This window comes from Maylandia zebra, linkage group LG14 (assembly GCF_041146795.1).
Source record: "Maylandia zebra isolate NMK-2024a linkage group LG14, Mzebra_GT3a, whole genome shotgun sequence".
NCBI classification, from domain to species: Eukaryota; Metazoa; Chordata; class Actinopteri; order Cichliformes; family Cichlidae; genus Maylandia; species Maylandia zebra.
Genome location: NC_135180.1, coordinates 653,932 through 667,862, shown reverse-complemented (window position 1 = coordinate 667,862; position 13,931 = coordinate 653,932). Strand labels below are relative to the sequence as shown.

Sequence of the window (13,931 nt, the reverse complement as noted above, 5' to 3'; positions counted from 1 at the left end):
ACTGAGAGACAGCTTCTTCCACCAGGCCATCAGACTGATGAACACGTCATAGACACCTCAGCTTCACTACTGGAACTTCAACATTATGCACTCCATACTGTACAGTAATGCCACTGTTTTGCACATATTCAACTCTGTATATTTTATTTTATATATTTTATTTATTGTTTACTCTATTTAATTTGTAAAATATGTGTACACACACACACACACACACACACACACACACACGTAGAAAAATATTTAGTATACACATCCAGAAATGCATATACTATTATATATTGTACATATATTTATTAGTTTCAGATTTAGCCATTCTTGTATTTTGCTAGTTTACATTATTGTATTTTGCACAACTCTGTTGCTTGTGAAGCTCGCACACAAGAATTTCACTCACATGTGCTGTACCAATGTACCTGCACATGTGATGTGACAATAAAAGTGATTTGATTTGATTTGATTCGCAAACACAGCAGCAAGCCAGTTCTCCATTTCTCCGTTGCAAATGCAGCACCGAGTTGCCAGGTTCCCAGCGACTCAACCCTCCTTCACAAATTCTGCAGCTAACCTCGGCACCGGGTTGCCAGGTTCCTTCGTTCTCATACGCAAAAGCAGCAGCAAGCTTTTCGACCATCAGATTGCCAGTTTCTCAGCATAGCTTAAAAAAAAAAGTACTCCATCCCTCCGTAGCAAATGCAGCATGCTTTGGCACAGAGTTGCCAGGTTCTCAGCCACTCATTCCTCCTCTGCTAAACTCTGCAGCAAATGTAGGCACCGGGTTGCCAGGCTCCCAGCCTGTCATCCCTCCTTGGCTAAACTCTGCAGCATACGTCCACTCATCCCTCCTCTGCTAAACTCTGCAGCAACGTCGGCACAGAGTTGCCAGGTTCCCAGCCTCTCATCCCTGCTTCGCAAAATTCTGCAGCAAACCTAGGCACCGAGTTGCCAGGTTCATTTATCCCTCATTCGCAAAAGCAGCAGCAAGCTTTTTGACCATGGGGTTTCCAGTTTCTCCGCATCGACAAAATAAATAAATAAAATTAAAAGGCACCGGGTTGCCAGGTTTTCCTTCACCCCTTCATAGCTTCCCTGAAATGCCAGTTTCTCAGCATCTATCATGGCAAAAAGCAGCAACGAATCCTTCTAGCCCAGGATACCAAGTTCTCATCTCTCATTTGCAAAATGGCCAGTTTCTCTGCATGAGGAAAAAAAAAAAGGCACTGGGTTGCCAGGTTTTCCGCAGCCGCAAACCTTCTACCAATGCGTTGGCAGTTTCCGTTCCTCCATCCATCCTTCACGAATTTCAGCAACATGCTTTCGTGGCACCAGGATGCTAGGTCCTTCCCTCATGTCCAATCGCAGCAGCAAGTTTTTCTATGAACAAGTCGCCAGTTTCCCTTTCCCGTATCCTATATTGGCAAAATGCAGCAGCATGCTTTTGGTACCGGGATGCCAGGTTCTCTTCCTCTATCCCTCCTATGCAAGTACAGTAGCAAGCTTTGGCACCGGGATGCCAGCTTCTCTTCCTATATCCCACCTTTGCAAATGCAATAGCAAAGAGATGCCTGGTTCTTCTTTATCCCTCATTCGCAAACTCAGCAGCAAGCTTTCTAACATAGAGTTGCCAGTTTCTCTGCATTTATCAAAGCAAAGCAGCAGTGAATCCTTCTAACGCTGGGATGCCAGCTTCTCCGCATCTAGCCCTCATATGCTAAGCGGCAGATGTTCCTTTCGGCACCAAAACGCCAGTCCTGTATTCCTCATTTGCAAATGCAGAAAACGCTCTTTGCACCGAGATGCCAGGTTCCGTTCCCTAAGCAGCTTACCCTTCCATTACTGGATTGGCAGGTTCCGCCATCAATCACTTGCCAAAAAAACCCCAAAACATTCCTTTCATCAGGATGCCAGTTTCTCTGTTTCGTCCAGTCTTCCACAAGATGTAGCAGCAAACTGTTCCGGCACCGAGATGCCAGTTTCTCTGCCATCTTTCCTGCCTTCGCAAAGCACCGGCGAACCTTCATGGCACTGGGATGCCAGGTTCTGTCCTCTATCGCTCCTTTTAAGACATCCAAACTGCGACGTGCGCATAATTCTTCATGGCGTCCCTTCACGTCCCTTCATGTGCTTTTACGAGCATTATCTAGCATCCACTTTCAACACAATCATTCAAGAACCGCTCTCTAAGCTGGCTCAGGGTTTCTGACCACGTCTAAACAGCTTATCATCTCCCATGAAGTTCAGTGGACTCGCACTCTGCTCTCTGACGATTATGGGGGTCATTATTATTGAAGATGACTTATAACCTCTAATCAGTCTTTCAATTCATCAACCCTCCCCAAGCTGTTGCTGTCACTTCTGTTTATTTCAGAAATAAGTACAGTAGTTGTCACTACCTTATCTGAAGTAATTAACCAGCCAAGCACCCCTTCTCTATCGTCTACTCAAAGACAAGCTCACGCAAGGTTTGCGAACCATCAAGCCTCACCTCAAATCTCCATATCCAGCATACTTCTATGTCAGAGCTTCAGTTCAAAGTTGAGCCATGTCGCTACCTGATCGAGGGTTCCCCTCATTCATCTATTAAGATTTCCATTGTTCGCAATTACCTTTGATCTCTTCTCCTGCCATTCCTTCCACTCCATGGAATCCTCGACTACCTTACTGAGTGCTTTGCAGCTTCGCTAGCCTGCCACCAATTATTTTCCTCTTCTTTGGGTGGCGAGGTCACTCAGCGTTCACTCTCACCAAAATGTCTTGTATTAGGTAAAAAAAATCTGCCATTTGGAACAAATGAAAATTCTCCAGTTTGAAGACGGACTGTCTAAAAGCAAGTTCCTACTGTATATCTCACTGAAATGTTACTCTGTAGCTGATTGTGCCTTGTTTTAACTGTAACGAGATACTTTGACTAGAAAAAAGACAAATGTACTTGGTAAGATTTGGAGTTTTTGCAGTGTGCCACCAGCTGTATGCCAAATTGTCTGGAATTTAGACTTGAGTGTTTTAGAAAACGTAAGACAGAACCAGGAAGGGTTAAGAAAATGCGATTTGACCAAGCACATGGATATAGGGTGATGCAGAGTTGAAATGGATGCAAGAAGAAAATGTCACTGATAACCTGCAGTCCAGTTGGAGACAGTTAGTAGGAAAGCTGTTTATAATTGTAGGGACTTACAACATTAAGCCCTTAGTCTTAATGTCCTAGACACCTACCTGTCCAAATAAATGGCCTGAGAGATTAGACTAGAAATTTGAGTTTGTTAACACGGACTGGCCGGGAGAAGTATGAACTAGGGCTGGGCGATATGGCCTAAAATTCATATCTCGATATTCTTTAGCTGGATGGCGATATACAATATATCTCGATATTTTTGTTAAGCCATAAATAAGAACAAAAAGAGAGTTCTTAGTCAAAGCTGTGTCCCAGATGTCACACAGGCACTTTTATTAATATACAGCGTAGATGTACATGAAAAAATTACTCAAAAATAAATTGAGCATTTATTAAATAATAATTCTCCATAAATAAAATAAAACAATGTTGTTTTTGTGCATAACAAAAAAGCTCACAACTGTGCAGTCAAAATTTAAACTAACAGACGCTGAGCATAATAACAAAGACAGATTTCACAGCTGCTCTGTTCACAACTTCTACTGCGTGACTGACAGCCTAGAGTTTGAAATCCGCTTCGTAACCGTGACTCTGAACAGGTGCCATTTGTGGTCCTTTTTTTTTTTTTTTTTTTTTTGGCCTGTCCCGTTTGGCTCTTTTGCATCAGAATTGTTGTCTAAAGGCAAACAAAGATGCCCAACGGATTTACTTTACCAAATTGACCATCCCAGCCTTGCCGTAATGGTCCATTTGATTCACCTTTTATTGTTTATTTTATTTTCACTTACTGAATACGGGACAGACTTGACTGGGGGAAAGAAGGGGAGAAAGAAAGAGGGAAAGAGAAACAGCTGAGAAGAGGGACGGGGGAGAAGGGTAAAAACCAAAAACCAACAGAACGGGCAGAGAAAAAAAATGCATATATCAATCACCTGGATCACCTGCTGAGAAAGAAAAAAAGAAAACAAGCAGAAGAGAACAAGAGTAATAGAATAAACAACATCACAATGATATATGGGAATATGACAGTAAATACTAAATATTAAACATTATTGTGCAGCACATAAGATCAACAGAACACAGTGTGCTTTGAGGTAGGAGCCAAAAAGGGTGTAGTTTGTGGGTGTGATCACCCGTGTGTACACCTGTGAGCATGGACGCGCTTGTTTTTAAAAGGTTCCTTCATGTAATGATCTGCTAGAGGGTGTGGGGGGGCCACAGCCCCGTCCTCCAGGGCATGAAGCAGGTATGGAGGAGATCAAAACTCCAGACATCCAGAGGCCCCCAGAACACAAGAGACCAAGGAAGACCAACAGAGGGGCAGCCGCGCCACTGTCCCAGAAAGAGCTGAGGAGAGTCCCAGATGAGGGCTCACTCAGCAGCCGCGGAGCAGAAGCCAGGGGGAGTTGCAGTGACGCGCCCGTGAGCTCCGCCGGCAGCCAGCCGTGCCTGAGTGACCGAGCCCCAGGCTGAGAGGCCGAGGGCACCCCACCTCCGAAGTGGCCCGAGCGAGCCCCAGGCTCCAGGCCCCGATAAGCGGCCGCCAAGGAGTGAGCCGGTGTGTACCTGGACGCCCATCCCCGGACACAAAGAACCACCAACGCACCGATGTCTGAGGGAGTCCGCCACCGGCAGGGGAAGTGGTGGTAGGGGGAGATAGGCCTCCAAACCTTGGAGGGCCTGAGATGTCCCCAGAGAGGTGACGTATGATACCCAACCTGACATATAGACACAGACATACAGGCACACACAGATACAAACATCCATTCCCACCCTCATGCTCTCATATGCACTTACTCCACACTCAACCAACGTGGAGACAGACATAAAGAGACGCTGTACACACGATCACACTCCCCAAGCGTACTCTAAGCCCCGGGTCTAGGTACCCTTGCCCCTGGAGGGGGGAACTGCACCCAGACCCAGGTGGTGTTACCCTTTTCCCTGCGGTGGGGGGAGGCAGACCGCCCCGACTCCGCAGCAGCAGGGAGGCCCCACACTCCAGACCGCAGTCGGACGGCCAACTCCTCCTCCTAGCCCCCTCGCTCCAGCAGGTCGCAGAGAACGGGGGTGAGAGAAGACTCCAAACCTCCCTCCACCTGCTCATTGTAGTGTTGATGCATGTGTGTTCTAAGGTGCATTTAAAACCCAGGAGGGCATGGAGCTACCTGCCAGAGAGCAGCAGGTAAGCGCATGGTCCCTCCTGCTAGCCCTCAATGTCTACGTGTATTCAAAATTGAGAGGTGGGCAACGACGCCAGGGGTGGGGTGTACACCCTGATGGTACTTTGGATTCCGTGTATCGTGCCCACCCCCAAGATCCTATATGTATGTGTAATGAGAGTGTGAGTAATGTGAATGTCTAAGTTGTGGTCCTTATACACACACAGTACGGTAATATTACGTTGAAGCATAGTATGCATTACTCTGCAGGGCTCCTGACTACGGTAGCCGTAATGCTCCGACAATCCATCAAGCGGTGCAGCTTCGTAGCTTACCAAAGCATTTTTGACAGATTGCTGAGCGCCGTGTACCACATAAAATCGGTTCACGGTCAGTAAACACAACCAGAACTCATAGATAAGGCACACAGTCGATTTTTGAGAAAATGAAAGGATTTTAGTGCAAGGTTATAGTCCGAAAAATATGGTATACGAGTTTTGTAAGGTAGTTTGTTTCGAGGCAGGAGGCTGGAGACTTCGCAGTCTGGGATGCAGCACACAGTTTCACACACTCTTCATTTTGCTGTTGTAAATGGTGAAAATGCAAGTAATGCTAGCTGCATGGCATCAACATGTTAACGAGGTAACTGCTAATGCTAACCGCAACGCTAACGCGTTGACGCCGTGCAGCCCCACGCATGGGGCGATCCGCGGTAACTCATTAACGGAGATTTGTCGCGTTAATACAGTTATGCCATTAACGTCATTTTAACGAGAGTAACGCTGCAGCACTAAAATAGTAATCTCTACCGAGCAGCTCCTCTTTGATAGCTGCCGTGTCCGTCCTGTCGTTGCCTGCAGGTGAAGCGATGGGGGAGGGGGAGTTGTGTTCAGTGAAGGAGAGGCGAGACAGAGTAATGCAGCGTAGAGACAAAAGTGGACGAAAGAGAGGCAAACTTGTGGTTCCACAAGTATAGTAGACTATATCGATATAAACAATATTGTCACATCTCTTATCTCGTATAAAAATATATCGATATATTTAAAAACTCGATATATCGCCCAGTCCTAGTATGAACAGATCAGAAGCATATGGAGCCTGGATTTGGTGTTAAGTGGAGAAAATTCCAGCAAAAATTAGATGACTGCTATGTAGCATTAGAAAAGAGATGAATCATGGCTGTGTGTTCAGGGTAAGCTAAAGGGAATGGCACCAAGAGACAGTTGAAATCGGATTATTACCTTGCCGATATTTTGTTTCTTGTGCACACATTAAATACACATAGAAGGCCAGGGAAGGAGGAATTTGGGTGCCGTTGCTGAAGCTCTCACCCAAACTTGCCAACGGGAGTTGGAGTTGAGTTTTGCAGATGTGAAAACGGAAACAAGCTCTGGAAATTGTCTAATTGCGCAGTGCTGAGGCTAGAGCTAGTTTGGCATTGGTGAAGCGAGAACTGCTGGTTGGTAGAAGCCGGGCGTAATGTGGGATCAGTGAATTCTGCTTTTATACGAGTATTTCCAGGACGGCGAGGATGACGGAATCAGATTATGCTGCGGACAATCGAAATAATTGAAAGCAAGCAACGACATGAACGTGACAAGACGTGGACGAGATTGGACAAAGGCATCTGCAAAGGAGAAGGATGTAGAATGAGAGAGATTTAAAGTAAGCGGCATTAATGCTGATTGTCCTGGAAAAGGTGATTGGACGAGACCAGTAATGACACAAACAGCTTGTCAGTGCGGGAAAGTGAGAGTGAGAAAGCTGAGATTTAGCCGGCAGCACCTGGGAGATGTCAGACCAAAGGTCTTTCTTATTGAACTTGCATATAAACTCTCTCAGTATGTGACAAAATTCTGATGTCAGTGAGTCTTATAGTTTACAGTCGATGTCATCGATCGTGTAGACTAATCTTCGCAGCCCTCGTCGTGGGCTGTCTGGTGTTTGTTTCGCTGCCTTTGTGAGGACACGGAGCAAACTGCCTCATCATAACCATTTAACCTTAAAACTCAGTCCTAATGCTGGAACCAATGAGAGCAAGCCAAAAGGCTCTTCTACAAAACATGATCACAGATGTGCACGATAGTTAGTTTATTTTTATCTAATCATAATTGTTCTCTTTGTTTTCTGGTTTCCTGTGATCGATGACGTCAGTCGCTCGCTCGTGTTTGGATGAGCTGATATCCATCATTTGTCCAAAGTTTGGTGAACACACGCAGCAACGACGCACACATGTTCACGGAGTCCTTTCAGCCTCCTTTTCAAAGCACCAAACGCTTTATTTGTATTATTTAATTTATATATAAACTCTCCAAACTGAATCTCCAAACGGTGATTCAGTTCATCTGGACGAAGCGTTTTGTGGGAGAAACGTTTCGTCATCATCAGGTGACTTCTTCAGTCTCAGCTGACTGCAGGCTTCAGTCTTATAAACAGCACATTGATTTACTTACCTGGATGATTGAGCATCAAGACATAACAAACTGAAGTAAAACTGTTGTGTAAATATTTTGTAAACAGTTCTAATCTCAGCCTCTGTCTCAACTGTGTTTACTTTGCATCTGCACGGCAACAACATTGTGATGACCTATAAATACTGACATAACAAAGAAGACATTGGTGCTGCGGTTGCATCAGCACTTATAGAAGCATTCAAACATTTATCCAGAGCTTTGCTGTTGAACTGAATATTTTCAGCTCAATTCGAACACTTGATGTGACGAGAACACAAAGCACACGCAGTGGGAGGTAGACGTGTGCACGCACGCACACGCGCGCTGCATGTCCTCTCTGGTGTTTGGCACCAGCAAGCGTCCTAATAATTTACTTTATGAGGAACCTGCCAGAAAATATTAATATTTTCATTTAATGGGCTTAAAGCACAGTGCCTCAGGGGATTTAACAAATCTACTGCTGTTTTGAAAGGGTGCTGGGCAGTTTGGCACTTGGTGTGTGTGTGGGTGTGTTTTTGAGAAACTAGGCCTCTCAAGTGTTCAGTTACATTAGAATTTCAGAAGAAAACTGGATGAAAATTGTCCAAATCACTTAAAATAACAACAGTTTCTGTGAATGCGTTGATGTAAAACCTTCACCCAAGCGTCGACGCTGCAGTCCTCCACATGTTTATATGAACAAACAGCACCATGTGAAAGGAGTTTCCTATGGAGACAAAGTCACACAGAATTATCACCGCATCCTGCACCTCCCTCAGTGTGACAGCTTTTAAGCCTCTTACCTCCTGGTTTCTTTTTGTTTTTGGTTCTGTGGCTTTCAGACTCGTCTCATCAGCTCTGCTGTCACACAGAGCAGAAAGCTTCACTATAAACACTCTGATAAACCTGCTGTAGCCACCTGCAGACATGTTGAGACCAGCACATCTGTATACAGGAACATGACCAAATGACTCGTGTGTGGGATGTGTCCTGCTGTGAAATGGACGTAGCCACCACAGAGACGCCCAACAGTTGGCAAAGTCTTGACCTTTGCGTTCTCTCTGCGGCCGGTCCTACCATTTTATTTTCAGCCGTAAAACACTGATAGGGTATTGTTGTCACCCCTGCTACAGACGTACTACCAATCTTAGACAAGTTTGAATCCCAGTGACCTCGACATCAAGGTCAGAGGTAAAGTTCCTGAAGTTCTTGGGAATGCAGCGATTCATACCATGGCTGTATCAAACTGGGAGGCTGACAGGTAGCACTGGGGGCCACCAGTATGTCTGTCATACATGCACACACGTTCTGACTGGACTGCACAAGGTGTGCCCTATAAAGCATGCCTTGCTTTAATTGTCTCTCTGGTCACCAATGGGGACCATTACTCAAAAAACAAACATCAGACTGTTTTCACTTTATTTAACAATAAAGATATCAGGAAGGTTCCCCTGAGCTCACAGATCCTTCTCTCATGGACTTTGACACAGTGAGACTTCCTTTGTGCATCTCCTGCTAGTTTACCCATCCTACACCATCACCCCCAGCACTGGTGAATGGCAGTTTCTCCCATTCAGCTTTGCAGAGCCAGAACCACCAGGCTAGATGGGGAGTGTCTGTGCACAGTCATCGTCAGATCTCTACGGAGATGCTGAATCGGGTTCAAGTCTGGGCTCTGGCTGGGCCAGAACATTCACAGTGGTCCCTTTGGTATTTGCACTGTGTGCTCAGGGTCTGTTCTGCTGGAAGATGAAACTGAAGGTCCAGAGCGCTATGGAGCAGGTTATCATCGAGGATGTCTCCGTACGTGTTCATCTTTAAATAAATAAAGACTGTAACCTGACATAATGTGGAACAAATGAAGGTCTGTTGATGTTTCTGGATGCAGGGCTCTAGACTAACTTTTTGCCATGGGCGTACCGGTACAAAAGTTAGGCGCACACAAATTTTATAATAATTGATATAATATAAAGTGTTTTTCTGGATACACTGTGCTTTTTCAGCATTCAAAGATTGATGACACCGTGTCAGAGCACTGGCTATGAATTTCAGAAGGATCAGGCCTTAACAGAAAAGTTAGCAATAGTTCTTTTCCTATTACAGCTACATCCACGTCTGTCGTGCCTAGGCGGCTCACTAGGGCTGGGTATCATCACTGATTTCTAAAATCCATTCGATTCTGGTTTTCAAAGTCCCGATTCGATTCAACTTAGCCTCAGACAGTCAGAAATATTATAATTCTGATCATTTATCAGCACTGACTTCATCAGAATTGTGAACATCACAGCAGATGCCTTTGTGTGAAAGTAACTGAGAATAAAACAAAAACATGAAGGAGATTTTCCTGGTCTGGCTTTTTATAGCAGATAACCTTAAAAATATTCTACAATCTTCTGCATATAAAGTTTAAATTTCTTCAGTATTGAACAACAGAAAAAACAGGCTTTCTTGTCCGAGGTCATTTAAGTGAAAAAGAAAAAGACAGCAGCCACAGCGCTGTAAACAACGGTAGACTGGTGGGTAATAAGCCAATGAATAATACAGAAAACAGAGATTGGAGATGGAAACTGTTCTTGAAGTACAGAGAGAGAGAGAGCTAGCTGTGCATGGAGTGTGATTTTAATAGTCGTGGAAGCAAAACAGCAAAATTCATGACGACATTGATCAAATGTGAAGCGCAGTTTGCTGCTTCTTTTGCTGCTGGCTCGGCGAATTTTGGTTGGAGAGACAAAACCTGCAGCTCAGAATCAGCGCAAAAAGACGTAAACACAGTGCGGACCGGACGCATCAGGATCGCTGAGCTCCGACAGCGTGTCCGTCTGCGGGCCGTCGGGCGAGAAAGCCGAGAAAGACAAAGCTGATTCTGATGCGTCGGGTCTGTGTTTACGTCTTTGTGTGGAGTCCGTTGTTACGAGTTCAAATATTGGGGATGGAGACAAGAGAAAAAACCACAATAACAACACTGGTCCGGCCAGGTTAAGTCAAACGATGATTTTAATAGTCACACGCGTGGGAGATGGACACTGTATGCAGACAGCCTCAGATCTCAAAATGGTGGAGCATTAATCAAACTCTTATAGCCTCTGGTGCCCCCACCTTATCATAAAAGCCTAAACATTCACATGCTTTCTCTCACACGGCGCCTAAGCTACGACCTTGGCTCCCCGTTTGTCTGCTCCTGCTGAGATGGGGCAGAAAACTCCAGCATGTTCTCTTCTAATCAGACAAATAAGGCGATGAATCAGTTGAACTAATGCAATAGTTATCCGCTTCTTCTAATTCAGGAGAATAATGCAAACTAAAACTACATAATAATTCACAATCTTTAACTAGGGGTATAACATGGCATAAAATAATATTACAATTTAACACCGTGTACCTGCTCTCATCTGCTGTTTGGTTGTTGTTGAAATGGTTTTGTGAGCTTTAATCTGAGAATCTGGCGTTTCTGGCAAAACACAGTTATATTTAAAAGTCGATTCAGGATTTAATGAATCGATATCGCTTTATTCAAGCTACTCACCTCCCACTTCCACCTGCACTTTCAACTGGACTACGGCCAATCAGAGAGGTCCCGCCCCTGACTATCTCTGATTGGTTTAGTGCAGGGGTGCTCACACTTTTTCCGCATGTGAGCTACTTATAAAATGACCAAGTCAAAATGATCTACCCACTACAAAAATCCAAAACATATACTTATTTATAAATATATTGAGGATTCTTTATATCTACAATGTATATACATGCATAACCGCAATATCCAATATTTCACAACACAATTAACTATGTAAATTTTTTGTCATTACCTGAGTTTACTCTGATGACTTGCACTGAATTGAATCAGCCAGGGATGCATAGTCCGGACAGTAGCTGCTGACGGCCAGGTTTAAGAGAAAAAACCGAGAGCTAAAAATTGGAGTTAACTCGCTGACTAGCTTGTCAGTTTTACTACACTTCGCGCCGCTGTTTGCGCATGCGCAGCGACCTAAGCGTCAGAAAAAATCTGATGTAATCTGACTGGCTTCCCTGTATCAATCAAGTGACGGGATGGATGATAGGCTGGCATCTATTTTTTTTAATGCCATGCGATCTACCAATACTACCTTTGCGATCGACTGGTCGATCGCGATCGACGTATTGAGCACCCCTGGTTTAGTGTGTCTGTTGTTGACCACAGGGAAGGTTGCAGGGGGGTTTTTTTGTTTGTTTTTTGCTACCCGAACAGTTGGTCGCACAGGTGCAACCAAATTTATTTTTTTTTAGTCGCACCACTGAAAAATTTGGTCGTATTTGCGACCAAATTGGTCGCACTCTAGAGCCCTGGGATGCATTGTGTACTTTAACAACAGATGTAGGTTTTAAGTGACTGTCTTAGGACCAGGGAGCTCCAAACATCTTTATATGCAGTCTGTGAGCATGAAATGGTTAAAGAGCTGGGTATGTTTCTGAGGATCTGTAGCAGCTAAAGGAGTGGAGAGCGAGTGTTAATCTGACAGCAACACAGCTCCCGTGGCCTCCCTGTGGTGTTGGTAACTGTTTGACACTGAAAGTCAGAAATGTATATCTCAGCGTTTTCAGCTTGATGGACTTTCATCGTGGTCTAGTGGTCAGAGTAATTAAACAGTTAGCCTTTTGGGCTCCTGAAAATACAGCACTCGTATACACGATGAATTCTGCTGTATCACCAATGAGCTCAGAGGGATGATTGCTGCAGACGGGGCTGTGAGTCCTGTGAAGCTGTTATGTAATTGGAACTGGAACTGGGGTCGTGTTGGGGTTACTAATACGAATCGACGATTAGATTGGTTTTCTAAAGTGTGCGTGTCTTTCTAGGCTGACCTCCTTCGTGATGAAGTCCTTTGGTGGTGCACGGCCGTACATCTACGTGCAGCCCGAGCACATTACAGAAGCCTGGAGGTGGCTGTCTAAACACCAGCGGCCTGATGGCTGCATCAGATCAGTTGGAAAGCTCTTTCACAATGGCATGAAGGTAACAATCACTCTCTTTAAATGGAGCTTTCTTATCAGCAGCTGTTGGTGCTTTAAGTGTTCAGCTTTGGATAAATCTCTCCTGCAAGATAAAAGCACAAAATGAACTCTGTATTAGAAGTGATTTACATAGAAGTTTCAGAGGAGATGGCCTATAGCCTGCAGGCTACACGCGCACACACACGCACAGGAAATATCCTAAACTATCCAATGACTTTCCAGCTTCTCCTAAAGCACCACAGGCCTCATCAGCTGCATGTTTCAGGAGCCTAGCTTTGGTCTGCCTCTGATTTTTGGTGCACAGCAGACACATTTCAGTGTCTTCTGCACAGCAGTAGCAACGTTAGAAAACACAGTTCCAGTCTGGGCGTTTGGCACTGGTGGAAAACCAAAAGTTGAATCCTGTGACTGTAACAGCAGGTTACACAGACCCTGCTGAGTGTTCGAGCTCTCGTGTCACTGGACATGCATGCGCTGCCTCGTGGAGCATCACACCGTTTAAAGGAGCCTCATTTTTGTTTTCTCCGTCACATTTCTGTGGATGATCACATTAAACAGTGTGGTGATAGAGACACATTACAAAAGAATGCTCTGTGGTTGTTTTGTGAGCATACGGTGTTGTCATGTTTCCACAGGGAGGAGTGAGTGACGACGTGTCCCTGACTGCCTACATCACTGCTGCCATGCTGGAGCTTGACGCCAATGTTACAGTAAGTCTCACTTCACTTTTGAAAATCAGGACATTTACCGATTTAAAACAGTTGCTGTAACACGACGGTTTCTCAGCAATACTAATCAGGTGAAACTGGTCGTGTGCATTTCTGTCGACCATCGTAGCTTTAGGTGTAGATGCTAGCGTTAGTGTCTCAGTGTCACATTCAGCCACTGTCATACCGTTCTACATCATGAGATGGTTTATCTTGTATACAGATTAAACCTCAAATTACACTTTTTAAGCTGCTGTATCTGCCCTACAGTTCCTGATTGTCTGCAAGCTGCTTTGCAGCCCAGTTTTAATTCAATTCAATTTTATTTATATAGCGCCAAATCACAACAAAAGTCGCCTCCTCTTCATCCTGTTTCTGTCACATCTGCTCTCTGTGCCGTACGCTGTGTGGAAGAGCAGAGCTAGCAAATGAATGAAAGCTACACGACAGCGGTCCTGAATAACACGCGTGATTTTACTCTGAGCACTTCCTGCAGTCTGTCCCATACGTGTGCTCATGTCTGCCGTGT

At 44.8% G+C, this 13,931-nt stretch overlaps 1 protein-coding gene across 1 annotated transcript in view; it reads left to right on the top strand.

Moving 5' to 3' along the window:
• The window catches only part of LOC101483810 (alpha-2-macroglobulin), a 66,094-nt gene that overhangs the window by 45,227 nt on the left and 6,936 nt on the right, over nucleotides 1-13,931 (top strand). The window contains exons 26-27 of the mRNA XM_012915736.3: nucleotides 12,540-12,696; nucleotides 13,331-13,405. Coding sequence (XP_012771190.2) covers nucleotides 12,540-12,696; nucleotides 13,331-13,405 — 232 coding nt within the window. The remainder of the gene's footprint in view (nucleotides 1-12,539; nucleotides 12,697-13,330; nucleotides 13,406-13,931) is intronic.